Below are 27,416 nucleotides of genomic sequence, written 5' to 3'. Positions count from 1 at the left end.
AGCTGTTGCTTTTGAGTGAGCTTGCAGGTAAAGCTCAAACGCAGCCTCACATCAGTCAGCCTGCAGGTCCCCATGGTGCTTGTAACTGCAAGAGTTTTGTTTCTCTCTCTCTTTCTCTGTATCCAAATGCACACAGCAGGTGTTTATGTATGCATATACTATTAACATCTTCCTTGTGAGGAGAGCCTGAGGGAGCTGAGGGCTCTTTAGCTTGGAAAGGAGGAGAGTGAGAGGTGACCTCATTGCTGTTGATAAAGATGTGCCCAGAGGCTGGAGCCAGGCTCTGCTGGGGGATGCCCAATGCCAGCACAAGGGGCAGTGGTGGAAGCTGAGGCAGAGGAAGTGCCATGGAAACAGGAGGAAATTATTTTACACTCTGAGGGTGACAGAGCCCTGGAGCAGGCTGCCCAGGGGGGTTGTGGAGTCTCCCTCTCTGGAAGTATTCAAAACCCACCTGGATGTGCTCCTGTGTGATCTGCTCTAGGTGCTCCTGCTCTGGCAGGGGGGTTAGACTGGATGATCTCTCAAGCTTCCTTCCAGCCCCTAACCTTCTGTGTTTGTATATCATTCATTTATTTGTGCCTGTGTAGCTGTGTACCTGTCAGTCCAAGGCTGCATTCAGGTTAGGCTACACTGTCTAAAGGTTTCTTGCTTCTTTCCTGCTGTTTCTAGGCCCAGCCTGCCAGGAGGATGACAGTCACTTATTCCAGCAAAGTAGCAAATGCCACTTTCTTTGGATTTCACAGATTGCTCCTGAGGTGGAAAGGCAGCATCTACAAACTACTGTACAGAGAGTTCATTGTTTTTGCTACTCTTTACACAGCGATCAGTGTCTTGTACAGGTACACCCCTTCCGATTCACACCTTGGTGTATGTCATACTGAGCTGTCACCCTGGGTGCTATTAGGCTGATGAATGATGGGGGGTGGGGGTGGGGTGGGGGGAGGTTGCTACATAATCACAGAAACATTCAGGTTGGAAGAGACCCTCAGGACCAACAAGTCCAATGCAGAGTCCTACTCTGCAAGGCTCACCCCTAAACCACAGCCCCAAGCACCACAGCCAAACCCCCTGCAAACACAGCCAAGCTTTGGGACTCCACCACCTCCCTGGGCAGCACATTCCAAGCCCTGACCACTCTTGCCCTCAAAAAAGCTTTCCTAATGTCCAGTCTGAACCTCCCCAGGGGCAGCTTGAGGCCATTCCCTCTTCTTCTGTCACTACTGACCTGGGAGCAGAGCCCAGCACCAACCTCTCCACAACCTCCTTGCAGGGAGCTGTAGAGAGCCAGGAGGTCTCCCCTCAGCCTCCTCTCTTTCCCACTAACCATCCCCAGCTCCTTCAGTTGCTCTTCATCAGATTTCTTCTCCAGGCCCTTCCCAGCTTCCTTGCCCTCCTCTGCCCTGGCTCCAGCACCTCCACATCTCCCTTGGATTGTCTTTTGCTTGGAATTGGATGTTCCTTAATGTTCCAGAGAAGGCAGGCAGGGTATAAATAAAATACTGCCTGTGGCATTCATCTGATTCTACCTTGGGCCCAGCACTGAGCACCCATCCTACTGAAGTTAGGCTAAATGAACACCCATGGCTAGCCTGTGTTCTATAGCTTTTATCATCCTGGCATTGAGTTGGCAGCAGCAAGACTGCCTCTCTGCTTCAAGTGATAAGTATAGGCCTTTCATTTTGCTTGCAGAACTGTCTTCACTCTCTCAGTTGTGATCTCTTTAGCAAACCCTGAAAGGTAGTAATTTGAGAGACAGGTTATATAGTCAGGATCTGGTTTAGACTGGATCTTAGGAAGAAGTTCTTCAGCAGGGGGGTGGTGAGACTCTGGAACAGGTTGCCCAGGGAGACTGTGGATGCCTCCTCTTTGGGGGTGTTCAGAGCCAGTTGGATGAGGCCTTGAGCAGCTGAGTCTAGTTGAGAGGCATCCCTGCCCATGGCAGGGAGGTTGGAACAAGTTGCCCAGGGAGGCCCTGTCCCTGGAGACATTCAACATCAATCTAGATGTGGCCCTGAGCGTCTTGATCTAGTTGGAGTTGTCCCTGCTCAGTGCAGGGGTGTTGTAGAAGATGAAACTGAAACAGAGCTAAGTCCAAAGCGGATTTTGCTTGGTTAACTTTTATTCACACGTACAGAGGCAGTGACTGCTTCAGCAACACTCCAGTGGGTATAATTTGGGTGAATCTTCTTTTGCCAGATCAGCACAGCTACCTGGGACTGTTTCACACCTCTGCCAGCACTGAAGCTGCTGCCACTGATGCCAAGGAGTGGCTGAGCAAAGGGCAGGAGATGTTTAGTGCTGGTGTGTTGGTCTCATAACTCACCTGAGGTGGACAAGATGTCCTTTGAGGGTCCTTTCCAACCCTTTGCAACCTGTGAATCTGAGGTTGGAGTAGATGATCTCTAAGGTCCCTTCCAACCTAAGCCATTCTATGAGAGCAAAGGTTTGCTTTTAAAGCTAAGACAGCATGGCAGACTTTATCTTTCACCTTGCAGAGAGCCAGGTAAAACTGCATGGAACCCCTGGGTGGTTATTTTCCGTGTGTCACCCAGCGCCGTGGAGGGTCACGTTAGAAGGAGAGTTGCTTACTCCAGCAAGGAGTGAACTAAACACCTGGATGACAGATGGAATGCATCAATTAGTGCAGTGAAACTTGTAATTGATGAAGTACACAGAAGTATCAAAATCATGATTCAGCTCTTCCCTTGGTCTGTAATTAGCCCTCGGTGTTTGTTTTTTGTGCAAAGCAAGGAGGGAAATCAGCTTCAGTTTGTGATTAATGCCAAAATGTTCAGACTGGAGAGCTGGGCAAAGAGAAAACTACTGAGGTTCAACCAGGATAACTGCAGGGTCCTGCAGCTGGGAAGGAAGAATGAACTGCAGCAGGACAGGCTGGGAGGTGATCTGCTGGAGAGCAGCCCCAAGGAGAAGGACCTGGGAGTGCTGGGGGACAAGAAGTTCTGCATGGGACAGCAATGTGCCCTGGTGGCCAAGAAGGCCAAGGGGGTCCTGGGGTGCACTAAGAGGAGTGTGTCCAGCAGAGCCAGGGAGGTTCTCCTCCCCCTCTATTCTGCCCAGCTGAGACCTCATCTTGAGTACTGCATTCAGTTTTGGGCTCCCCATTTCAAGACGGACTTGAAAGAGTCCAAGGGAGGGCTACAAGGATGCTGAAGGGACTGCAGCACTGCCTGGGGAGGAGAGGCTGAGAGCCCTGGGGCTGTTTAGTCTGGAGAGGAGAAGACTGAGAGGGGATCTGATCAATGCCTATCAATATCTGAGGGTTGGGGGTCAGGAAGGAAGGGACAGGGACAGCCTCTGCTCACTTGAGCCCTGAAATAGGACAAAGGACAATGGATATAAGCCACAGCACAGAAGGTTCCAACTCAACATGAGGAGAAACTTCTTCACTGTGAGGGTCACAGAGCATTGGAACAGGCTGCCCAGAGAGGTTGTGGAGTCTCCTTGTCTGGAGCCTTTGCAGCCCTGTCTGGATGTGTTCCTGTGGGACCTGTGCTGGATTCTATGCTCCTGCTCTGGCAGGGGGCTTGGACTGGAAGATCTCCAGAGGTCCCTTCCAACCCCTAACATCCTGTGAGCCTGTGATTCAGTAATCTATACCTGTAAGCTGGGAAAGAAGACCACACATTAATATGCAAAGAAACACCAGAGCCACACATTTACTGAAATTCATTCAGTTTTGCTGACATGTTAGGCAATTGAAGACCATGGTAAATACACCATGGAGAGCACTGCAGGTTTTACTGCACAACTGCAAGCAAAACCCACAGAGTATTTCTCATCTTTTCCTCTTATAAGAAGCCAAATGCTAACTGCAATGCTCATCTCTCCAAATAAAACAACTGTTTATATTTAAGCTTGTTGTATTTCATTAGAGATCTGTCTGCATGGGCAGAAGAGAACATGAGCCAGCAGTGTGCCCAGGTGACCAAGAAGGCCAATGGCATCCTGGCCTGCATCAGAACAGTGTGGGCAGCAGGAGCAGGGAAGTCCTTCTGCCCTGTGCTCAGCACTGGTTAGGCCACACCTTGAGTCCTGTGTCCAGTTCTGGGCTCCTCAGTTTAAGAAGGACATTGAGATGCTGGAAGGTGTCCAGAGAAGGGCAACCAGGCTGGGGAGGGGTCTGGAGCACAGCCCTGTGAGGAGAGGCTGAGGGAGCTGGGGTTGCTTAGCCTGGGGAAGAGGAGGCTCAGGGGAGACCTTCTTGCTCTCTCCAACTCCCTGAAGGGAGGTTGTAGCCAGGTGGGGGTTGGTCTCTTCTCCCAGGCAACCAGCACCAGAAAAAGAGGACACAGTCTCAAGCTGTGCCAGGGGAGGTTTAGGCTGGAGGTGAGGATAAAGTTCTTCCCAGCAAGAGTAATTTGCCATTGGGATGTGCTGCCCAGGGACGTGGTGGAGTCCCCATCCCTGGAGGTGTTCAAAAAAGGCTTGGATGTGGCACTTGGAGCCATGGTTTAGTTGCCAGGAGGTGTTAGTTAATAGGTGACAGGTTGGACTTGATATCTGAGGTCTTTTCCAACCTTATTGATTCTATGATTCTATGAAGCTGCCATGCTTCACTCAGCTGATGAATATTTTCCTCACTGTGAAACAACTGCAGTTGGAGCCTTCATCTTGTGGAAAAGAAAAATTTTGTAGGAGTTAAGAGTAATTAGCATTTTCAAGTAAGAGCAATCAGAGATTGATAACCTCTGGCAATTCAAGCAGACTCAAGGGTTTATTAAGGGGAGCAAGCTCTGCATTTCTCTATCACTATTTGCTCTGTCTAGGATAGCAAGGCAGTGATCCTAACTGGCAGTGCCACTTAAATTAGCCACATGAAAACTGCAAAGATCAGGGAGCTCAGTGTCCAGTTCTGGAGCCTCTGTTACAGGAAGGATTTGGAGGTGCTGGAAGGTGTCCAGAGAAGGGCCATGAGGATGAGCAGAGGAATGGAGGTTGTTCAGTTTGGGGATGAGAAGGTTCTGAGGAGACCTCATTGTGGCCTTCCAGTATCTGAAGGGGCTACAGGAAAGCTGGGGAGGGACTTTTGAGGGAGTCAGGGAGTGATAGGACTTGGGGGGATGGATCCAAGCTAGAGGAGGGGAGATTTAGATTAGACATTAGGAAGAAGTTCTTCCCCCTGAGGGTGTTGAGACACTGGCACAGGTTGCCCAGCAGGGTGGTGAAAGCCTCATGCCTGGAGATTTTTAAGGAGCAAGATGGATGTGGCTCTGTGCAACATGATCCAGGGTGAGGTGTCCCTTGCCTGTTGCAGGGGGGTTGGGACTGGCTGATCCTTGAGGTCCCTTCCAACCCTGACAGTTCTGTGACTTTGTGAATAATGTCTTCTCCTCCAGCTTTTTTTGTTACATGCCCAAAGTGCTCAGCACTTTACTTTTAAGGGTGCTCTTGAGGACACTAGCTAAGCTGTTGCCTGTTGCTCATGCCTGATTATGCACCCTGTGGGCCCTCTGTGGCTCGTGCCAGCATCCTCTGAAAGGACAGATACATTTTATTTTCGCTGCAGATTTTTCCTTACAGGTAGCCAAAAACGCTTCTTTGAGAAACTATCCATTTACTGTGACAGATATGCTGAGCAAATCCCAGTGACCTTTGTGCTTGGTAAGTACCACTTTCACCACAGGTGAAATTATTTCTCCAGCACTGTCTCTGTTCAGGCCTTTTGTCAATGCCTGTGCATGGGAGCGCTGCAGAGCTGATGGGCACGTGGCAGAGTGGAGGCTGGCAGGAAAACTGTCAGCTTCAAACAGGGCTCCTTAAAGCTGAGCTGCTTTTGACACAGTAACATTTATGCTCATGTTGTATATACAGCAGCAAAAAGTAAAGTTTGCATATCTGTGTGTATATCTATATCTAGATATGGCTTTATCTGTATCTAATCCATATCTATTTAATGCCCACTAACACTAACATATTGTGCCTGATCTTTCAAAGCACTAAATCCACCCAAGGTTTACTATAGTCACTCTCTCTACCTCTCTCTATCTACCTTTCTCTCTATCTACCTCTCTCTACCTCTCTCTCTTTATCTCTGTCTCTATCTACCTCTGTTTCTATCTATCATCCCTATCTCTATCTCTATCTCTATCTCTATCTCCATCCTTATCTCTATCTCCATCCCTATCTCTGTCCCCATCCCTATCTCTATCACTGTCTCTGTCTCTATCACTATATCTATCTCTATCACTGTATCTATTTAATGCCCACTAACACTAACATACTGTGCCTGAACTTTCAAAGCACTAAATCCACTCAAGGTTTACTATAGTCTCTCTCTATCTCTGTTTCTCTCTCTCTCTCTCTTCCTCTCTGTCTCTATCTCTGTTTCTCTCTCTCTCTCTCTCATCTCTCTCATCTCTATCTCTGTCTCTGTCTCTATCTCTACCTCTATCTCTGTCTTTATCACTATATCTGTTTAATGCCCACTAACACTAACATACTGTACCTGAACATTCAAAGCACTAAATCCACTCACGGTTTACTAGAGAAGTGGAAATGGGGAAGTTCCTGAGCATGTATTAATCAGCTGGAATGGGCCATTAAGTTGCAGTGTCTGTTAAATAATTAGCATAGATTGCGTCCTGGGCTTTGAGGTGACTCTCTGCATTTCTCTGGGACAATGGAGCAGCTTAGCCTTGTGAATAGCACTCTGCAAACTTCAAGCACAGAGCCATGAAGAGAGCTCCTGACAGCCGCTGGACTTTCTTTTGTTTGCTTGCTTTCCTTTGTGGTTGGGGTTTGTTTTGCTTCCAACCCTCAGGTTTCTACGTTACCCTGGTGGTGAACCGGTGGTGGAACCAGTTTGTGAACCTGCCATGGCCAGACAGGTTGATGCTGCTGATCTCCAGCTGTGTGCAGGGCAGAGATGAATACGGGCGCCTGCTGAGGAGGACTCTCATGCGCTATGTCAACCTAACCTCGCTGCTGATCTTCCGCTCTGTCAGCACAGCTGTGTACAAAAGGTTCCCCACCATGGACCATGTGGTAGGGGCAGGTACTGCAATCCTTCCCCCCAGCCTTTCTTTCCTTTCCTTCAGTGGTGGGGGCACAGGAAGGAGGGAGACAGACTCTGGAGCCAGGGCAGAGGAGGGCAAGGAAGCTGGGAAGGGCCTGGAGAAGAAATCTGATGAAGAGCAACTGGAGGAGCTGGGGATGGTTAGTGGGAAACAGAGGAGGCTGAGGGGAGACCTCCTGGCTCTCTACAGCTCCCTGCAAGGAGGTTGTGGAGAGGTTGGTGCTGGGCTCTGCTCCCAGGTCAGTAGTGACAGAACAAGAGGGAATGGCCTCAAGCTGCCCCTGGGGAGGTTCAGACTGGACATTAGGAAACCTTTTTTTCAGGCAAGAGTGGTCAGGGCTTGGAATGTGCTGCCCAGGGAGGTGGTGGAGTCCCCAAGCCTGGCTGTGTCTGCAAGTGGTTTGGCTGTGGTGCTTGGGGCTGTGGTTTAGGGGTGAGCCTTGCAGAGTAGGACTCTGCATTGGACTTGGTGGCCCTGAGGGTCTCTTCCAACCCGAATGTTTCTGTGATTCTGTGAAAACAATATTTGGGGGACCACAGCCATAGGTACTCCTTGAGGGCAAGAATTTGGAGCAGATCAGCACTCCCACCCAAATCAGTGTCACCTGAAAACTTAGTGAGGGTGCACTCAACCCCTTCATTCAGATCCCTGATAAAGATATTAAACAAGACTGGACTATCAGTCTAGGCTGGGGACTGAGCTGTTGGAGAGCAGGGAAGGCCAAAAGGACCTGGGGGTCCTGGTGGATGGAAGGTTGACCATGAGCCAGCACTGTGCTCTGGTGGCCAAGAAGGCCAAGGCCATTCTGGGGTGGATTAGAAGTGCTGTGGTTAGTAGGTCCAGAGAGCTTCTCCTGCCCCTCTACTGTGCCCTGATGAGGCCACATCTAGAATATTGTGTCCAGTTCTGGGCCCCTCAGGTCAAGAAGGACCTCAGGCAAATGCTTGAAAGATTCCAGCACAGAGCCACAAAAATGCTGAAGGGAGTGGAAGATCTTCCTCATGAGGAGAGCCTGAGGGAGCTGAGGGCTCTGTAGCTCAGAGAGGAGGAGACTGAGAAGTGACCTCCTTGCTGTTGCTAAAGATGTGCAGGGTGAGTGCCCAGAGGCTGGAGCCAGGCTCTGCTGGGGGATGCCCAATGCCAGCACAAGGGGCAGTGGTGGAAGCTGAGGCAGAGGAAGTGCCATGGAAACAGGAGGGAAAATGTTTAGGCTATCACTTTGCCTTGTGTATCAGAGGCTGGTCTCTGCAGGCACTTCCCAAGTCCAGCCCTATTTCAATTCATTTTAAGTCAATTGCACGTTTTGAGGCTCGTCAGTTGTTTTTACAACCTCAGCCCCAAGGGGTTTTGTCTTTTTCCCTTTAAGTTTACAACCTCCCTTAAGTTTACTTTTTCAGGGATAAATATGCCAAGCTTTAAGCATGTCTTTATGTCCTGTTTGTTGTGATGACACACCGAGTGTGATGACTTGGGAGAAGCAGCCAGTCATGTGAGACTTTACCTCTTTGTAAAGGACTGCTCACTGGGTATTTGAAGCCAAGGAGTGATGCCATGCCTCCTAACTGGCGTGCTCAGACACCAGCACAGAAGGGCAACAAAGCTGGGGAGGGGATTGGAACACAAGCCCTATGAGGAGAGGCTGAGGGAGCTGGGGTTGCTTAGCCTGGAGAAGAGGAGGCTGAGGGGAGACCTTCTTGCTCTCTACAACTACCTGAAGGGAGGTTGTAGCCAGATGGGGGTTGGTCTCTTCTCCCAGGCAACCAGCACCAGAACAAGAAGACACAGTCTCAAGCAGCACCAGGGGAGGTTCAGGCTGGATGTTAGGAAGAAGTTCTTCACAGAGAGCTTGGCCCTTGGGATGTGCTGCCCAGGGAGGTGGCGGAGTCACCATCACTGGAGGGGTTTAAGAAGAGACTCAATGAGGCACTTGGAGCCATGGTTTAGTTGATGAGATGGTGTTGGGTGATAGGTTGGACTTGATGATCTCAAGGTCTTTTCCAACCTGGTTAATTCTATTCTATTCTATTCTATTCTATTCTATTCTATTTCTATTTCTATTTCTAATTCTATTCTATTCTTTTTATTATTATTATTTGTTAGCACAGAGATCTGAGGGTCTCCTTCAAAAGGAGAAGTCATTCATTTGTTTGCTTTTGTTGGTGGGGTTTGTTTGTTTTACTGAGTGTATTGCAGTTCTTAGAATGATTCCTTTGGCAGAGATCAGTAAGCAAAGTTGCAGCAAGCTAAAAAATGAAGTGTGCATATATACAGTGATAGGACTGGGGGGAATGGAGCAAAACTAGAAGTGGGTAGATTCAGGTTGGATGTCAGGAAGAAGTTCTTCCCCATGAGGGTGATGAGAGACTGGCACAGGTTGCCCAGGGAGGTGGTGGAAGCCTCATCCCTGGAGGTTTTGAAGGCCAGGCTGGATGTGGCTGTGAGCAACCTGCTGCAGTGTGAGGTGTCCCTGCCCATGGCAGGGGGTTGGAACTGGCTGAGCCTTGAGGTCCCTTCCAACCCTGACAGTTCTGTGGTTCTGTGATTCTCTATGCACAAAATCCAGAATGCACTGACCTTACCCCAAAAAAAGGCATGTTGGATTCAGCTGGATTCAGTTCCCTGTGCTGTTCAACAAAACTGTTTACCTGAGCCTGTGAAAGGTCAAGGAAGCTTCTGTTACTCTCCCCAGCAATCTGCTTCTAATATACACTGGAAAATTACAACATTTCCATCAGGCTAATCCAGCTCTGCCTCCCTACTGCTAAGGACAATCTGTTCCAAATGAGAGAAAATATCACAGCATTGTACTAAAACTGCAGACTGGAAAACAAGTACAGAATACAGAATTAACCAGGTTGGAAGAGACCTTTGAGATCATCCAGTCCAACCTAGCACCCTACACCATCTCATCAACTAAACCATGGCACCAAGTGCCTCATCCAGGCTCTTTTTAAACACCTCCAGAGATGGTGACTCCACCACCTCCCTGGGCAGCACATCCCAATGGCCAATCTCTCCCTCTGGCAAGAATTTCTTCCTACCATCCAGCCTGAACCTCCCCTGGTTCAGCTTGAGTGCTTTGTTTTGGGTTTTTTTAACAGTGAAAAGTGTTCTATTCTAAACTGTATCACTGAGTATTGGTAGTGTAGTCAGCATTGTGGATTTCAGTATTTGTTCTGTAGGTTTCAATACATATTGCACAGAATCACAGAAAACATCCAGTTGGAAGGGATCTCAAAGTTCATCCATCCAACCTTCAACCCAGTTTGGGGTCAGTCCTGAAGCATGTCCCTAAGCCCCAGCTCCACAGGCTGCTTAAACACCTCCAGGGATGGTGACTCCAGCACTGCCCTGGGCAGAGCAATCCAATGGCTGAGAGCCCTCTCTGGGAAGAAATATTTCCTAGCATCCAGCCTGAACTTCCTCTGGTGCATCTTGAAACCATTTCCTCTGGTCCTGTTGCTTGACACCAAGGAGAAGAGGCTGCCCCCTCCTCGCTCTAACCTCCCTTCAGGGAGCTGTAGCTAGCAGTGAGGTCTCCTCTCAGCCTCCTCTTCTCCAGACTGACCAACCCCAGCTCCCTCAGATGCTGCTTGCAGGCCAGGTGCTCCAGGCCCTTCTCCAGCCTCGTTGCCCTACCCTGGACCTGTACCAGCCCCTCAATGTCCTTCTTGTAGTGAGAGGCCCAGAACTGAACACAGTACTTGAGCTGTGGCCTCAGCAGTGCTGAGCACAGCGGCTGATCACCTCCCAGTTCCTGCTGGCCACCCTGTTTCTCATCCAAGCCAGGATGCCATTGGCTTTCTTGGCCACCTGGGCAAACTGAGTTGTGCCACAGAATTGTTGTGGGTGCAGCACTGAGGCCTTGAGGGTGTAGTTTGCTCTTACTAACATCCAGGGATTAAGACAGTACTCTGCAATTATCTCCTCCCTAGCTCCCTGTGGCATTACATATCAGACTGTATTGGAGTGCAGCACTCAGCATGAACGTGAGCAGCAGAATCTAATACTTAGAGCACAGCCATCCCTGGAACAGCTTGTGCCCAATTTGTTGTTTTGCTATCAGACTGAGAACTGCCATGGTGTACCTCTTGCCATGCACTTCTCTTTCCAGCAAATGAGCTGCTTGAATTCATGGATTTAAAACCTGAGAGCAATGTCTTGGGAGTCTCATACAATCACAGAATGTGAGGGGCTGGAAGGGACCTCCAAAGCTCATCCAATCCAACCCCCTCTCCCAGAGCAGCATCACCTAGAGCAGATCACACAGCAACACATCCAGGCAGGTCTGGAATATCTCCAGAGAGAGAGACTCCACAACCCTCCTGGGCAGCCTGTTCCAACCTAGTCTGACTCACCCATACCACAAGGCACAGAAGCTTGCTCACAACATCCTTTGTCATGGTGCAATTTCTGCCTGAGCTGTGATACCTTCTAGGAATATTGCTAGCCCTGATGTAACATTGATCTGGGTGTAATGGAGAGCACACTGCATCCTGCCTGAGCTGACATTCACAAGGGTGAACTCACCATTGACTAGGGGAATAATCAGGGAGTTGCAGCACCTCTGCTACAAGGACAGGCTGAGGGAGCTGGGGGTGCTCAGCCTGGAGAAGAGGAGGCTCTGGAGAGACCTAATAGCAGCCTGAAGGGGACATCTCAACATCTTCCTTGAATTGAGGAGCCCAGAACTGGACACAGGACTCAAGGTGTGGCCTAACCAGTGCTGAGCACAGGGCACAATGACTTCCCTGCTCCTGCTGGCCACGCTGTTCCTGATGCAGGCCAGGATGCCATTGGCCCTCTGGGCCAAGACTGATCAAGTTTAACAAACCTCCTTTTACCTTATGCACATTTTTATACAAAATACAACTGACTTTGTGTGCATTTAAGGTTTTTTTGCTGCTTCATGTAGCTCTAGCAATGTATGGCCAATACAGCATGGGTAGCAATATGGGCCAATCCTTAGTTATTAGCTAGAGACTAGAAAACAAAATCCTGTCTATTCTCAGTTCCCTTATGGAATTCTCAGTGCTCAACTTGTAATTGATTGCCTGAGCAACTTGTTTTGCATTCCTGTGTGGACTAGCCTGGGTGATGCTGCTCTGGCAGGGGGGTTGGACTGGATGATCTCTGGAGGTCCCTTCCAGCCTCTAACATTCTGTGATGATTGGGGGGCTGCCAGGTTATTTTGTCCTGTTTCAGACCTACTGTCAACAGAACAAAAGAAGCCTTAATACCCATCCTGGTAGGTGACACACACCTGAGCAGAAAAACCTAAGATCCTCTAAACATGAATATTGCTTAAATCCCAGAAAATCCAGAACTTGGACAAAGAAAAATGTGCCATTTCCTGCCATGAATTTTCTGAGGTGGTTTTTAATCAGAGGCTGGGTGGAAGGAGGACAGCAGAGCAGAGCTTGCTTGCCCAGGGAGGGAGAAGTGTTGCTCCAAAAACTAAGCAGCTCCCATGCCAGCCCCAGGCAGCAAGCTGCTCTGGTGCAGGTTTTCTCACTCATATCCCTGGCTCCTCTGCTACCTGACCTTGGACTTGCTTGCAGCAGGTGGAAGCAGGGCTTCACAAGGACAGGGGAACTCTGCAGGAAATTTGACACCTTCCTAGCCCCCCAGCAAGGTCAATTGCCAGGCAGAGAGCAGCTTCAGCCTGCAGCCCCCCAGCAGGTCAGCTGGCCTCGTGTCTCACTAGCAGTGGGATTTCAGAGACTCATAGAATCAGCCAGGCTGGAAAATACCTCAGAGATCATCAAGAACAACCTATGACCTAATCCCTAACACCTCCTGACAACTCAACCATGGCTCCAACTGCCACAGCCAAACCTTTTTTGAACACCTCCAGGGATGGTGACTCCACCACCTCCCTGGGCAGCACATCCCAATGGCCAATTACTCTTCCTGGGAAGAACTTTCTCCTCACCTCCAGCCTAAACCTCCCCTGGCACAGCTTGAGACTGTGTCCTCTTGTTCTGGTGCTGCTTGCCTGGGAGAAGAGACCAACCCCCACCTGGCTACAACCTCCCTTCAGGGAGTTGTAGAGAGCAATAAGGTCTCCCCTGAGCCTCCTCTTCTGCAGGCTAAGCAACCCCAGCTCCCTCAGCCTCTCCTCACAGGGCTGTGCTCCAGACCCCTCCCCAGCTTTGTTGCCCTTCTCTGGACACATTCTCAATGTCCTTCTTAAATTGAGAAGCCCAGAACTGGACACAGGACTCAAGGTTCAGAGCATGATTCTTCTTCTCTTTGCAAGCCTTCATAACCCCAAAGAAAGCCTGAAACACCATCTGGCAGGCAAGTGTTGTGCTGGCAGAAGGCACACTCTCTGCTGAGCTCTGTCTCATGCATGCACTTGCAGCCTCTGTGGCTTGCTTGTTGCTTTGCAGATTTACCAAAGAATGATCAGAATCAGGTCAGGCAAGTGGCCTTACAACATATGTTGTGAGGCTGCTAAGAGCTGTCCTTGCTGAAAGGTGATTGTTTCTTGACTGATATATCCAGTTCCTTCTCCTTCCAAAATGGAGAATGTGAAACTAGAGAGCAGCCTGTACAGTCCCCAGGGTGTGTCTGCAGCCTGCTAGTGGTCACACAGAACACAGGAGTAGCTGTGAGCCAGTGGGATCCTGGGCTGCAGCAAGGAAAGTGTGGCCAGCAGGTCTAGGGAGGTTCTTCTCACCCTCTGCTCTGCCCTGCTGAGACCACAGCTGCAATCCTGTGTCCAGTTTTGGGCTTCCCAGTTCAAGAGAGACAGAGACCTGCTGGATAGTCCAACAGAGAGCCAGGAGGATGCTTAGGGGATTTGAGCATCTCCCCTGTGAAGAGGGACTGAGAGTCCTGGAGCTGTTTAGTCTGGAGAAGAGAAGGCTGAGAGGGGATCTGATCAATGTCTATCAATATCTGAGGGGTGGAGGGCAAGTGGAGGGAGCCAAGATCTCTTCAGTGGTGCACAGGAGTAAGCCAAGGAGCAATGGAGACAAACAGAGAAGGTTTCAGCTCAAGATGAGGAGAAACTTCTTTGCAGTGAGGGTGCCAGAGCCCCGGAGCAGGCTGCCCAGAGAGGTTGTGGAGTCTCCTTCTCTGGGGATATTCATGACCTGCCTGGATGTGTTCCTGTGTGATCTGCTCTAGGTGCTCTGGCAGGGGGAGGTGGACTGGGTGAGCTTTTGAGGTCACTTCCAGCCCCTAACACTCTGTGACTCTGTGATCACACTACAAGATTAAAACACATTCAGAATTTCTCCATCCCAGCAGCACGGCGAGTCCAGAATAAACTGTTTCTTTTTTTGGTGGTGGTGGTGGTTGAACAGGTTTTATGACAAGATATGAAAGAAAACTTTTTGATGACCTTAAGTCTCCCCACCTGAAATACTGGGTTCCATTTGTGTGGTTTGGCAACCTGGCATCAAAGGCACGGAAAGAGGGAAGGATTCGCGACAGCGTCGATCTGCAGACCCTGATGAACGTAAGTAGGAAGCAAAAAATCATCCACAGAAAGCTAAACTGAAATTGCTGCCTGGGAGCCTTGCATTGACAGAATCTGGGCCAGAACAATCCTCACCATCAATAGAGCCTGGGGGTGAGGTGTTAGAAAGCAGCCCTGAGGAAAAGGACCTGGAGGTGCTGATGGGTGAGAAGCTGGGCATGAGCAGGCAGCGTGAGCTTGCAGCACAGAAGGCCAGTGGCAGCCTGGGCTGCATCCAAAGCAGCACTGCCAGCAGAGACAGAGAGGTGATTCTGACACTTTGCTCTGCTCTGGGGAGACCTCACCTGGAGTATTGTGTACTCAATACAGGAAGGACATGGAGCTGATGGAGCAGGTCCAGAGGAGGGCCACAAAAATGATCAGGGGGGTTGAGCCCCTCTGCTACAAGGAGAGGCTGAGGGAGCTGGGGGTGTTCAGCTTGGACAAGAGAAGGCTCTGGGGAGACCTAATAGCAACCTGCCAATACCTGAAGGGGGCTACAAGAAGGATGGAGGGAAACTGTTTGCAAAGGCCTGCAGGGACAGGACCAGGGGCAATGGCTTCAAACTAGAGCAGAGCAGATTGAGATTGGATGTGAGGAACAAGTTCTTTACCATGAGGGTGGTGGAACACTGGAACAGGTTGCCCAGGGAGGCAGTTGAGTCTCATTCCCTGGAGATATTCAAGGTGAGGCTGGACAGGGCTCTGGGCAACCTGATCTAGTGGGGGATGTCCCTGCTGACTGTGGGGAGGTCAGACTGGATGACCTTTGGAGGTCCTTTCTGGCCTGGACCATTCTATGATGCTATGATTTCATGTGCACAGCTCTCCAGGGTCATCCAAACAGTCTTACTCAGGATTTATACCACTTGTCTCTGTGCACCAATATCCACTCAAGCACAGACAGCAGTGTGCTGGGTTTGCATTTATATGACTGAGGAAGGGTTAACTGAAGCAACAGATGGCTGAGTTAAAAAGTTATTGTAACCTCACTGTAAACTCACAGAATCACAGAAATATTCAGGCTGGAAAAGAGCCTCAGGGTTACCAAGGCCAACCCAGAGCCCTACTCTACAAGGCTCAACCCTAAACCATAGCCCCAAGCACCACAGCCAAACCACCTGCAAATACAGCCAGGCTTGGGGACTCCACCACCTCCCTGGGCAGCACATTCCAATGCCTGAATGTCTGTTTCATTGCTGCAGGGGAGAAGATGAGAATTATTTGATGTTTTGAAGAGTTTAATATCAGTTTCAGGGAAAATCATTTTCCTGAATATTTAATTAAGAGGTTAAACTGTTTGTGGCATTTTTCTTCATGATATAATAATCTTTCATGTTCACTAGTCTGCATATAAGGATAATTGGTGAGGAGATACACAGTATACCAAGAACTGGTAGGATGTTAGGAAGAAGTTCTTCACCATGAGGGTGGTGAGGCACTGGAACAAGTTGCCCATGGTGTAAGCCTCATCCCTGGAGGTTTTCAAGGCCAGGCTGGATGTGGCTCTGGGCAGTCTGCTATAGTGTGAGGTATGATAATCCTTGAGGTCCCTTCCAGCCCTAACAATTCTGTGATTCTAAGAATTCCAGTTCTGTGAACCATCTTGATATTCAAATTGTTTAGACTGAGAGGGATCTGATCAATGTCTCTCAATAGCTGAGGGCTGGGGGTCAAGTGGAGGGGGCCAAGCTCTTGTGGGTGGTGCACAGCAATAAGCCAAGGAACAATGGAGACAAACTTGACCAGAGAAGGTTTCAGCTCAACATGAGGAGAAACTTCTCTGCAGTGAGGGTGGCAGAGCCCTGGAGCAGGCTGCCCAGAGAGGTTGTGGAGTCTCCTTCTGTGGAGCCTTTCCAACCCCACCTGGATGCATTCCTGTGTGGACTGCCCTGGGTGATGCTGCTCTGGCAGGGGGTTGGACTGGATGAGCTCTGGAGGTCCCTTCCAACCTCTAATGTTCTGTGATTCTGTGAAATGTGACAGTGGAATGCTTGGTATAGTCATGCTCTCAGTTCCTGTATACTACACTTTCATGTTTCTCTGTGGTTTATATGTGCATAAATGAACTTTAGCAAAATAGTCATGATTTAGAGTTGAACTCCATGCAGGTTTAATTTGTTGGGATTTGGTTTTTGTTTTCTCTTCTTTTTTCTTCTCATTTATCTTTTCTCTTTCTTCTCTCCTCTCCTCTCTGAACCTCTCCTCTCCGAACCTCTCCGAACCTCTCTTCTCCTCTCCTCTCCTCTGCTCTCTGAACCTCTTCTCTCCTCTCTGAACCTCCCCTCTCTGAACCTCCCTTCCCTTCCCTTCCCTTCCCTTCCCTTCCCTTCCCTTCCCTTCCCTTCCCTTCCCTTCCCTTCCCTTCCCTTCCCTTCCCTTCCCTTCCCTTCCCTTCCCTTCCCTTCCCTTCCCTTCCCTTCCCTTCCCTTCCCTTCCCTTCCCTTCCCTTCCCTTCCCTTCCCTTCCCTTCCCTTCCCTTCCCTTCCCTTCCCTTCCCTTCCCTTCCCTTCCCTTCCCTTCCCTTCCCTTCCCTTCCCTTCCCTTCCCTTCCCTTCCCGTCCCTTCCCTTCCCTTCCCTTCCCTTCCCTTCCCTTCCCTTCCCTTCCCTTCCCTCCCCTCTTCTCTTTTCTCCTCTTCTCTCTTCTCTTCTCTTCTCTTCTCTTCTCTTCTCTTCTCTTCTCTTCTCTTCTCTTCTCTTCTCTTCTCTTCTCTTCTCTTCTAGGAGATGAATAAGTACCGGTCATGGTGTAGTCTTCTCTTTGGTTATGACTGGGTTGGAATTCCACTGGTCTATACCCAGGTACTGAGCTTTTATCCTTTACAAAATTCAAAATACAATTGCCATTAAAAGGGAGCTTGGTGTAAAACATCCATAAACTCAACTGGAGTTTCCAGAGGGACTGGACCAGAGTTTCCAACACTTGTTGACTCCCATGGGAGCAGGGAGGTCCTGGTTAACTAAGTCACATTTAATGTGGAGAAGTTTTGAAGGCCTTGCATAAGCTGGGAGAGGAGTGGGAAACACTCAAATGTTTCTCTTTTCCCTGTGTCTTCTTCCTGCCATAATTATTCCTATTTGCAAGATTTCCCTATACATTTGCAAATTACATAGCAAAAGGTGGGCAGCAAGTTCTGCATGGGACAGCAATGTGCCCTGGGGACCACGAAGGCCAAGGGGGTCCTGGGGGGCATGCAGAGGAGTGTGTCCAGCAGATCCAGGAGGTTCTCCTCCCCCTCTACTCTGCCCTAGTCAGGCCCCACCTGGAATATTGCATCCAGTTCTAGGCTCCCCAGTTCAATAGGGACAGGGATCTACTGGAGAGAGTCCAAGGGAGGGCTGCAAGGATGCTGAAGGGACTGCAGCACTGCCTGGTGAGGAGAGGCTGAGAGCCCTGGGGCTGTTTAGTCTGGAGAGGAGAAAACTGAGAGGAGATTTGACCAATGTTTATCAATATCTGAGGGCTGGGGGTCAGGAAGGAAGAGACAGGGACAGGCTCTGCTCACTCATGCCCTGGGATAGGACAAGAGGCAATGGATGGAAAATCCAGCACAGGAGGTTCCACCTCAACATGAGAAGGAACTTCCTTACTGTAAGGGTGACAGAGCACTGGAGCAGGCTGCCCAGAGGGGTTGTGGAGTCTCCTTCTCTGGAGCCTTTCCAGCCCTGTCTGGATGTGTTCCTGTGTGACCTGTGCTGGATTCTATGCTCCTGCTCTGGCAGGGGGCTTGGACTCTGAGATCTTCAGAGGTCCCTTCCAACCCAACATCCTGTGAGCCTGTGAAAGGGCTTTGAGCAAGTGTTCCCTTCTGCATAAGACCATGTTATGGCATGATTTCAACAAAGCTTTGTTCTTTGCAGGTCGTTACTCTTGCAGTCTATACTTTTTTCTTTGCCTGCCTGATCGGGCGCCAGTTCTTGGACACTGACCAAGGGTATCAGGGACATGACTTGGATATTTACATTCCAATCTTCACACTGCTACAGTTCTTCTTCTATGCAGGATGGCTGAAGGTAAGCGAGCTTTCTGGGAAGGTCACAGGGGAATCCTCTCTGGGTGAAGATGTCAGAGCTGAAGTCAAGGTGTCAGATTTGTGGCACATGGTAAAATCACCAAGGTGGGGTACTGGTTGACACAGCTGAGCATGAGCCAGCAGTGTGCCCAGCTGGCCAAGAAGGCTAATGGCATCCTGGCCTGCATCAGGAACAGTGTGGCCAGCAGGAGCAGGGAAGTCATTGTGCCCTGTGCTCAGCACTGAGTCCTGTGTCCAGTTCTGTGCTCCTCAATTTAGGAAGGACATTGAGACACTCAAACATGTCCAGAGAAGGGCAACCAGGCTGGGGAGGGGTCTGGAGCACAGCCCTGTGAGGAGAGGCTGAGGGAGCTGGGGGTGTTTAGCCTGCAGAAGAGGAGGCTCAGGGGAGACCTTGCTCTCTCCAACTCCCTGAAGGGAGGCTGTAGCCAGGTGGGGGTTGGTCTCTTCTCCCAGGCACCCAGCACCAGAACAAGAGGACACAGTCTCAAGCTGTGCAGGGGGAAATTTAGGCTGGAGGTGAGGATAAAGTTCTTCCCAGAAAGAGTAATTGGCCACTGGAATGTGCTGCCCAGGGAGAGGTGGTGGAGTCACCATCCCTGGAGGTGTTCAAGAGGGGATTGGATGTGGCACTTGGAGCCATGATTTAGTTGTCAGGAGGTACTGGTGGATAGTTTGGACTTGATGATCTCTGAGGTCTTTTCCAACCTTATTGATTCTGTGATTCTAATGGAGCTACACCGAAAGTGAAGTCAGCTCCAAGAGTCCTGTGGTTGTAAAGAGGCATCACACAATGCATTTATAATTCCACCTGACAAACCTTACAGTAAGAAATGTCCAGGAACCTGGAAGAGTTTGAGTAGGGCCAGTGCAGCCACAGTTCCCAGAGGGAGCATTGCTCCAGCAAAGTCAGGTACAGGACTTGGGCTATAAAATGATAGATGGAAGATATAAACAAACCCTTTCTCCCACTCAGCTGTGTGATGGGAATATATGGCTGCAGACCTGGCATGGGCTGAAAGACACTGAATCATAGCTTCTTCTTATGATCAAACCCAGCCTTTAGTACTGGCCATTAACTTAATCAGATGTAAGCAATTAAGCCATCTCCAGTTCCAGAGGGCCATCAAAGAGTGACAGCCAGCACTGGCTGCAACCCCAATGCATGAAAATGTTCATTAAAATAAAGAGTTATAGAGGGAATTGGATACTATCCATCAGCCTCCTGGTGCCAGCTAAGGTAACATATCATCATTGATCTCATAGTTGAGTAATTAAGCCACAACCCTCCTGGTAGTTCTCTCCTCTACAGTGATTGTCAAGGCAGATTAACTGGGGGAAAAAAGTTTCAAATAAAAAGGAAATTAGTACATGAGGCTCCACATAGGATCATAGAGTTGTTGGAAGGGACCTCAAGGATCAGCCAGTTCCAACCCCCCTGCCATGGGCAGGGACACCTCACACTACAGCAGGTTGCTCACAGCCACATCCAGCCTGGCTGCAAACACCTCCAGGGATGAGGCTTCCACCACCTCCCTGGGCAACCTGTGCCAGGCTCTCACCACCCTCATGGGGAACAACTTCTTCCTAACATCCAATCTCAATCTACCCATTTCTAGTTTTGCTCCATTCCCCCCAGTCCTATCCCTCCCTGACACCCTCAAAAGTCCCTCCCCAGCTTTCTTGTAGCCTCCTTCAGACACTGGAAGGCCACAATTAGGTCTCCTTGCAGCCTTCTCTTCTCCAGCCTGCACAACCCCAACTCCCTCAGTCTGTCCTCACAGCAGAGCAGCTCCAGCCCTCTGCTCATCCTCATGGTCCTTCTTTGGACACCTTCCAGCACCTCCAGATCCTTCCTGTAATAGAGGCTCCAGAACTGGACACAGTGCTCCAGGTGGGGTCTCACCAGAGTGCAACAGAAGGGGAGAATCACCTCCCACCTGCATTAAGATTTCCTTTGGGGCTTTTTAATCATGGCTGGAAACTTAGAGGTAACTTTTCTCTTAGAACATAAATTGCATGAAACTGGCCAGTTTTAGAGCCTCCTTCCTACAGCCAGCTCCAGAGGGTAGAGTGGGGAAGGCATCACACCAAGGATCACAGGGGAAAGTAAGATGCCTGCAGTCCTGTGTCTTAGGACATTGGCAGATGGGGAGGAGGAAGGGACCAGATTGGAGCAGAAAGGGAGAGAGAAGGGAAGCCAATGTGGTGGAGGGAGCATGCTGCTCCTGCAGAAATAAGAGGCTTTATCTCTAGGCAATGCCTTCCAGGGCAGGTAACAGAAGTGGCAATGAGTGAGGACTGCCTGAAGGAAGCACTTCGCAGACTCACAGGATGTCAGGGGTTGGAAGGGACCCAAAAAGATCATCAAGTCCAAACCCCACTGCCAGAGCAGGTCCATACAATCTAGCTCAGGTCACAGAGGAACACTTCCAGACAGGCCTTGAAAGTCTCCAGAGAAGGAGACTCCACAACCTCTCTGGGTTACGGTTACCAAACCCTGAGCTGCTTCTCTCCACCGCCCAGCTACTGCCCTTGGGCGGGGAGTGGTTTGTCCTTCATCAGCAACCAAGGCTCTTAGTAGCCTCTCTTTCAGGGCCTCCAGCCAACTCCTGGCTGCAGCAGGATGCCATAACAAGTGAAAAATCTTCTGCATAGGGAAATGAAAGGGGAGAAGAAGCGGGTTTTAAAAAGTACATTAAATATCGACAGGGCTCCTTCGGGCTGGAGCTTGGTCTGAACCCACACTGACTGCCCTCAAGTCAGGATATTTCTGTCTTGAAGATTACAGCCAGCTTCCTGCTGAGTGTGTTGGGCTTTGGCTGCCAGGCTTGCAGAAAGGACCTTGAGCTGCTGAATTCCAGTAACTTGGCAACTCTTCAGACATGATGGCTAAGCTGAGCTCATGCCTTGGCCTCGGGCCTGCTTTGTTACACCTACACTCCAGGGGCAAAGTTTCACATCCCATGAGACACTTCTGAATGCTGGCTTTCTTCAGAGGGATAGATAAACCATCCAAATACAGGTTGGAGTTGTTCTGCACTACATTTCATTCTGGAGAATAAAGTTGTGTCTCATGCCAGGACCAGGTCAGGCAAGCGAAAGACCACCACTGATGTTCCATCTGTTGCAGTGTTGGGTGACAGGTTGGACTGGATGATCTTGAAGGTCTTTTCCAACCTGGTTAATTCCATTCCATTCCATTCCATTCCATTCCATTCCATTCCATTCCATTCCATTCCATTCTATTCTATTCTATTCCATTCCATTCCATTCCATTCCATTCCATTCATTCTATTCCATTTTCACCTCATGAGAGAGGTTTTGCAGTGGGGTTTCCAGATGCCAACCCCCAGGTCTACACTGAGCTGATCCTGTGTCTTCCCTGGAGAGCCACAACAGAGTCTGCACTCTGTCTCATTCCCTGTTGCAGCACTTCTGTAGCTCTAGCCAAAATCTGATGCCTCAAAACAGGTCAGCAAGTGAGAGCAGAAGTGTCACAGGATGTTAGGGGATGGAAGGAACCTCTGGAGATCATCAAGTCCAAGCCCCCTGCCAGAGCAAGACCATAGAATCCAGCACAGGTCACACAGGAACACATCCAGACAGGGCTGTCCTTTGTCTCCTTTTTATTCCTCATTTCCATTCCTTCATTTTTGTCAGGTTAGTCTGCTCAGTAGCTCATCTGCTGACTTCCACTGCTGGCCTGGGAAGTGGTGGCTGAGGAGAGCCACCAAAGTGCTTAGCCACTGGCACAGCCTAGAGGCACATAGGATTATATAGTGAGGGAATGACTGCTTCACTACTGTGAGCTACAGAGATCATAGCTGGCTGTCTCTGGGTGGCTTTCCATTTGTTCATTCCTTTGCAGGGGGCAGGACTGGATGAGGTTATGGGCAGCCAAAAAGGTTTCCTTTCCCAGCCTAGTTCCCAGACAACAGTGCCTCTCCACAAATGTGCCTGAGCTCACTGTTAGTTGGCTCCTCCACAGGATGGGCTTTCTGCCTGCAGTTTCAATCACTTCATGTACAGAAATCCAGACCAGCAGGCTGACTGAAACCACAGCCTCAGATGCTGTGCCTTAGCTTTGGCTAGCACGATGCATGGTGCCCACTTGAGCCAAGTCCTTTGATGGGCTGCTTTTCTGAAAGGTTTCAGAGGGATGCCACCAGAATCACCCCCAGTAAAGAAGCAGGGGCTGAGGGCTGTGTTAGACAGATGAGCTGTGCTCCCTCCAGGAGAACCCAGCTGCAGACCTCGGGAATCCTGACCACTGGGGCTGGTGGAGTATCAGAGAACACAGCAACAGAGCCTGTTTTTGCTAGACCATTCACAGGCTCACAGGATCTTAGGGTGGGAAGGGATCTTTGAAGATCTTTGAGTCCAACCCCCCTGCCAGAGCAGGACCATGAAATCCAGCACAGGTCACACAGGAACACATCCACACAGGGCTGGAAAGTCTCCAGGGAAGGAGACTCCACAACCTCTCTGGGCAGCCTGTTCCAGTGCTCTGGCACCCTCACAGTCAAGAAGGTCTTCTTCATGTTGAGGTGGAACCATGGCACCAAATGCCTCAGCCAGGCTCTTTTGAAACACCTCCAGTGATGGTGACTCCACCACCTCCCTGGGCAGCACATCCCAATGGCCAATCTCTCTTGCTGGGAAGAATTTCTTCCTCACCTCCAGCCTACACCTCCCCTGGCACAGCTTGAGACTGTGTCCTCTTGTTCTGGTGCTGCTTGCCTGGGAGAAGAGACCAACCCCCTCCTGGCTACAATCTCCCTTCAGGTAGTTGTAGAGAGCAAGAAGGTCTCCCCTGAGCCTCCTCTTCTCCAGGCTAAGCAACCCCAGCTCCCTCAGCCTCTCCTCCCAGGGCTGTGCTGCAGACCCCTCCCCAGGAGCTCAAGCTATGATTGCAAATGACAGGCAGGGAGAGAAAGATAAAAATGCAATCCTATTTGTCTCTGCAGCAGCAGTCCTGACACAGCATGCCAACCTCTATTCTGCCTCTCGTTTTCCTCTCAGGTGGCTGAACAACTTATTAACCCATTTGGAGAAGACGATGACGATTTTGAAACCAACTGGTGCATCGACAGGAATTTACAGGTTGCTGTTGTGATGTCTACTTCTAGCTTTGCTCTGCTACATTTCTTCCTTATTTCTTGCACTGAGCTACAAATGGTGGGCAATAGATGTCAATGAAACAAATTCTTGCCCTGAAGGAGCACCTATGGCTGTGATCCCCCAAATATTGTTTTCACAGAACCACAGAAACCTTCAGGTTGGAAAAGAGCCTCAGGGTCACCAAGGCCAACCCAGAGCCCTGCTCTGCAAGGCTCACCCCTAAACCACAGCCCCAAGCACCACAGCCAAACCCCCTGCAAACACAGCCAGGCTTGGGGACTCCACCACCTCCCTGCCCAGCACATTCCAAGCCCTCACCACTCTTGCCCTGAAAAAAGCTTTCCTAATGTCCAGTCTGAACCTCCCCAGGGGCAGCTTGAGGCCATTCCCTCTTGTTCCGTCACTAATGACCTGGGAGCAGAGCCCAGCACCAACCTCTCCACAACCTCCTTGCAGGGAGCTGTAGAGAGCCAGGAGGTCTCCCCTCAGCCTCCTCTCTTTCCCACTAACCATCCCCAGCTCCTTCAGTTGCTCTTCATCAGATTTCTTCTCCAGGCCCTTCCCAGCTTCCTTGCCCTCCTCTGCCCTGGCTCCAGCACCTCCACATCTCTCTTGTCCTGAGGTGCCCAAAACTGGACCCAGCACTGGAGGTGTGGCCTGCCCAGAGCTGAGTGCCAGGGGACAATCCCCTCCCTGCTCCTGCTGGACACAGCATTGCTGATCCCAGTCAGGATGCCTTTGGCTTTCTTGGCCCCCTGGGCACACTGCTGGCTCCTATTCCATTGCTAATGCATATTGATTTTGGTATTTATGATGCCTGGCTAAACATGCAAACAGCTGACCTCAACCCACTGCCTGAAGGGGGCCGGCAGGAAAGCTGGTGAGAGGATTTTGGGTTTGTCAGGGAGTGATGGGACTGGGGGGGATGGATCTAAGCTAGAGGAAGGGAGATTTAGATTAGATGTTAGGAAGAAGTTGTTCCCCATGAGGGTGGTGAGAGCCTGGCACAGGCTGCCCAGGGAGGTGGTGGAAGCCTCCTGCCTGGAGGTGTTTGCAGCCAGGCTGGATGTGGCTGTGAGCAACCTGCTGTAGTGTGAGGTGTCCCTGCCCATGGCAGGGGGGGTTGGAACTGGCTGATCCTTGAGGTCCCTTCCAACCCTGAGAATTCCATGACTCTATGATCTAATACACTGCCCTATGTTTAAAGTGGCATGCTTTATACCCCATAACACCTAAGGTCTCGCTCCTGGCGGTGGATGACATGCACATGAACTTGCCCAGGATGGAGAAGGATATTTACTGGAACGACTCCGCCGCCCGGCCGCCCTACACGAAAGCAGCTGCTGATTACTGCATTCCTTCATTCCTTGGATCAACTATTGAAATGGGGTGAGTGGCAGCAAGGCTCCTTAATGCCATCAGGAAGGTCCCCACCGCTACAGGCCACGTTTACTGATGGGCAGTCAGCTCAGAGCTGTGGGCTGTGACAGTCCTGTGAGTGGGGAAGCTGCCGATGGGGAATTACGACAGCAGGGAATGTGTACATCATGGGCTTTGTACTGCTGCCCTAGGGGAGGTTTAGGTTGCTGCCCAGGGAGGTGGTGCAGTCCCTGTCCCTGGAGGTGTTCAGAAAAGGATTGGATATGGCACTTGGAGCCATGGTTTAGTTGCCAGGAGGTATTAGGTAATTGGTTGGACCTGATGATCTCTGAGGTCTTTTCCAACCTTATTGGTTCTATGACATGAGAAAAACCTTTGAAGCCAAAAGGGTTGTCAAGGCCTGACCCAGGCTGCCCAGGGAGGTGGCTGAATCCCCACCCTGGGTGTATTTAAAAGCCCATCTAGACAGGGTGTAGTAGTGGCCCTGGTAGAGTTAGATAATGGTTAGATTTCATGGGACAAGGAACCATGGATACAAACTTCAACAGAGAAAGTTTCACCTCAACATGAGGAGAAACTTCTTCACTGTGAGGGTGACAGAGCCCTGGAGCAGGCTGCCCAGAGAGGTTGTGGAGTCTCCTTCTCTGGAGCCTTTGCAGCCCTGTCTGGATGTGTTCCTGTGTGGACTACCTGGGAGATCCTGCTTTAGCAGGGGGCCTGGACTCAGTGATCTCTTGAGGTCCTTTCTAGCCTCTAATATATGCAATACTGTGATCTCGAAGGTCTTTTCCAACCACTGTGACTCTGTGGTTCTGTTGTATGTGGTTATGAGTAGCACTTCCATTTAAACTTTCCAATCCTTCCCAGTCCTTTGTGTGAGCAGTTTTCTTTTACCCCTTTTGGAAGAGGTAGAAGAGCAACCTGTCTTGCTCTAAACCAAGCCTGGAGAAGAGGAGGCTCAGGGGAGACCTTATTGCTGTCCACAACTACATGAAGGGAGAGTGTAGCCAGGTGGGGGTTGGTCTCTTCTCCCAGACAAGCAGCACCAGAACAAGAGGACACAGTCTCAAGCTGTGCCATGGGAGGTTTAGGCTGGAGGTGAGAAGAAAGTTCTTCCTAGCAAGAGAGATTGGCCATTGGAATGTGCTGCCCAGGGAGGTGGTGGAGTCACTGTCCCTGGAGGTGTTTAAAAAGGGATTGGATGTGGCACTTGAAACCATGGTTTAGTTAGTCAGGAGGTGTTGGGTGACAGGTTGGACTTGATGATCTCTGAGGTCTTCTCCAACCTTTTTGATCCTTTGATTCTAAGGCAGTCTTCCCGCTGAGCCGGGGACTGACGTGCGTGCAGACAGGTCAGCGACACCGACTCACCCGGCTTTGTTTGGCAGGCTGGCTGACACCGCCTTCCTCTACGGGGAAGAGTGGCCCTGGGGAGAGGACAAGCACCGAAGACAACTTTCCGTGCTGAGGAGAGTGAAGCGGTTTCTGAGCGTCCACGAGGGCCCTCCGTCGCCGGCCCGCCCGCGCTACAGCCGGCAGACCAGCGAGAACTCCGTGTTCTTCCCGGCGGACGAGAAGGGCCACATCAGGCGGCTGCAGGAGATGCACACCAGAGGCAGACACTCCTCCTCCAGCTTCAAGAGGAAACACGAAGGAGCGGACAGAAGCAAGAGGCTGCACAGCAGCAGAGATCTGGGACCCATCACGGAGGCCTCGCGGAGCGAGGCGCAGCTCAGCGACAGCGACGTCTCGTCCGAGACCAGCAAGCCGGTTCCGGAGGTCATCGTCTCCGAGGCTGAGGAGGAGGCCTCTGACCTGCTGGGCAAACCCGAGCTGCAAACGGAACGCAGCGCCAGCATGCCGGAGGAGGCGCTGCAGCGGAGCCTGGCGGAGGCAAACGTGGCTCTCCTGGACCATCCTCTTTTCACCCCAGAACTCATCACCTACTTCCCCGATCCTGAGGTGCATCAGTCGCTGCCCTCTGTGATAGGGGAGCCCAGGCACGAGCCCCACGGCGGCAACATCGCCGGCTTCGTGACGGATCACGAGAGAAACCTCCAGCGATGGAGCCTGCCAAGCTTCCACAGCCACAGCACAGGCCCGAACACCGCCCCTCCCTCAGCAGACCCTGGCACACCTGCGCGACAACAGGACTTGAGAGATGGAAAGGATGTTGCTTCTGGTGATGCTCCAGAGACCTTTGAGCTGCAGCACCTCTGGGAAACGCTGGGGAGCAGGGAAACAGCCATAGTAGAATTTTCTAATGAGAAAAAAGAAAGGAAACTTTGACTGTGCTTCCCCTGTGCTTGACTGAGCTCCTTGGAAGTGCTTCTCACCCAGAGCTGCTGGAAGGGCAGAAGGGCAGA

General features: G+C 50.6%; 1 protein-coding gene across 1 annotated transcript; it reads left to right on the top strand.

Moving 5' to 3' along the window:
* Positions 1 to 680: 680 nt before the first annotated feature.
* BEST3 (bestrophin 3) lies at positions 681 to 27,416 on the top strand. Its single transcript, XM_054178956.1, has 9 exons — positions 681 to 842; positions 5,531 to 5,625; positions 6,785 to 7,018; positions 14,357 to 14,511; positions 17,237 to 17,314; positions 18,374 to 18,526; positions 23,572 to 23,652; positions 24,908 to 25,059; positions 26,439 to 27,416. The coding sequence occupies exons 1-9, from the start codon at positions 691 to 693 to the stop codon at positions 27,337 to 27,339; spliced, it is 2,001 nt and encodes a 666-aa protein (XP_054034931.1). The 5' UTR covers positions 681 to 690; the 3' UTR covers positions 27,340 to 27,416.

The sequence above is a fragment of the Dryobates pubescens genome, chromosome Z (genome assembly GCF_014839835.1).
Source record: "Dryobates pubescens isolate bDryPub1 chromosome Z, bDryPub1.pri, whole genome shotgun sequence".
NCBI lineage: Eukaryota > Metazoa > Chordata > Aves > Piciformes > Picidae > Dryobates > Dryobates pubescens.
This window is presented reverse-complemented; position numbering and strand designations above follow the sequence as displayed.

What these genes read in the sequence shown, in the direction of transcription:
- BEST3 (XM_054178956.1), top strand. Translation starts at nt 691, where the DNA reads ATGACAGTCACTTATTCCAGCAAAGTAGCAAATGCCACTTTCTTTGGA. An exon ending in CCCAGTGACCTTTGTGCTTG is followed by an intron (nt 5,626 to 6,784) that starts GTAAGTACCACT and finishes TCCAACCCTCAG; the next exon opens with GTTTCTACGTTACCCTGGTG. An exon ending in GGATCAACTATTGAAATGGG is followed by an intron (nt 25,060 to 26,438) that starts GTGAGTGGCAGC and finishes TTTGTTTGGCAG; the next exon opens with GCTGGCTGACACCGCCTTCC.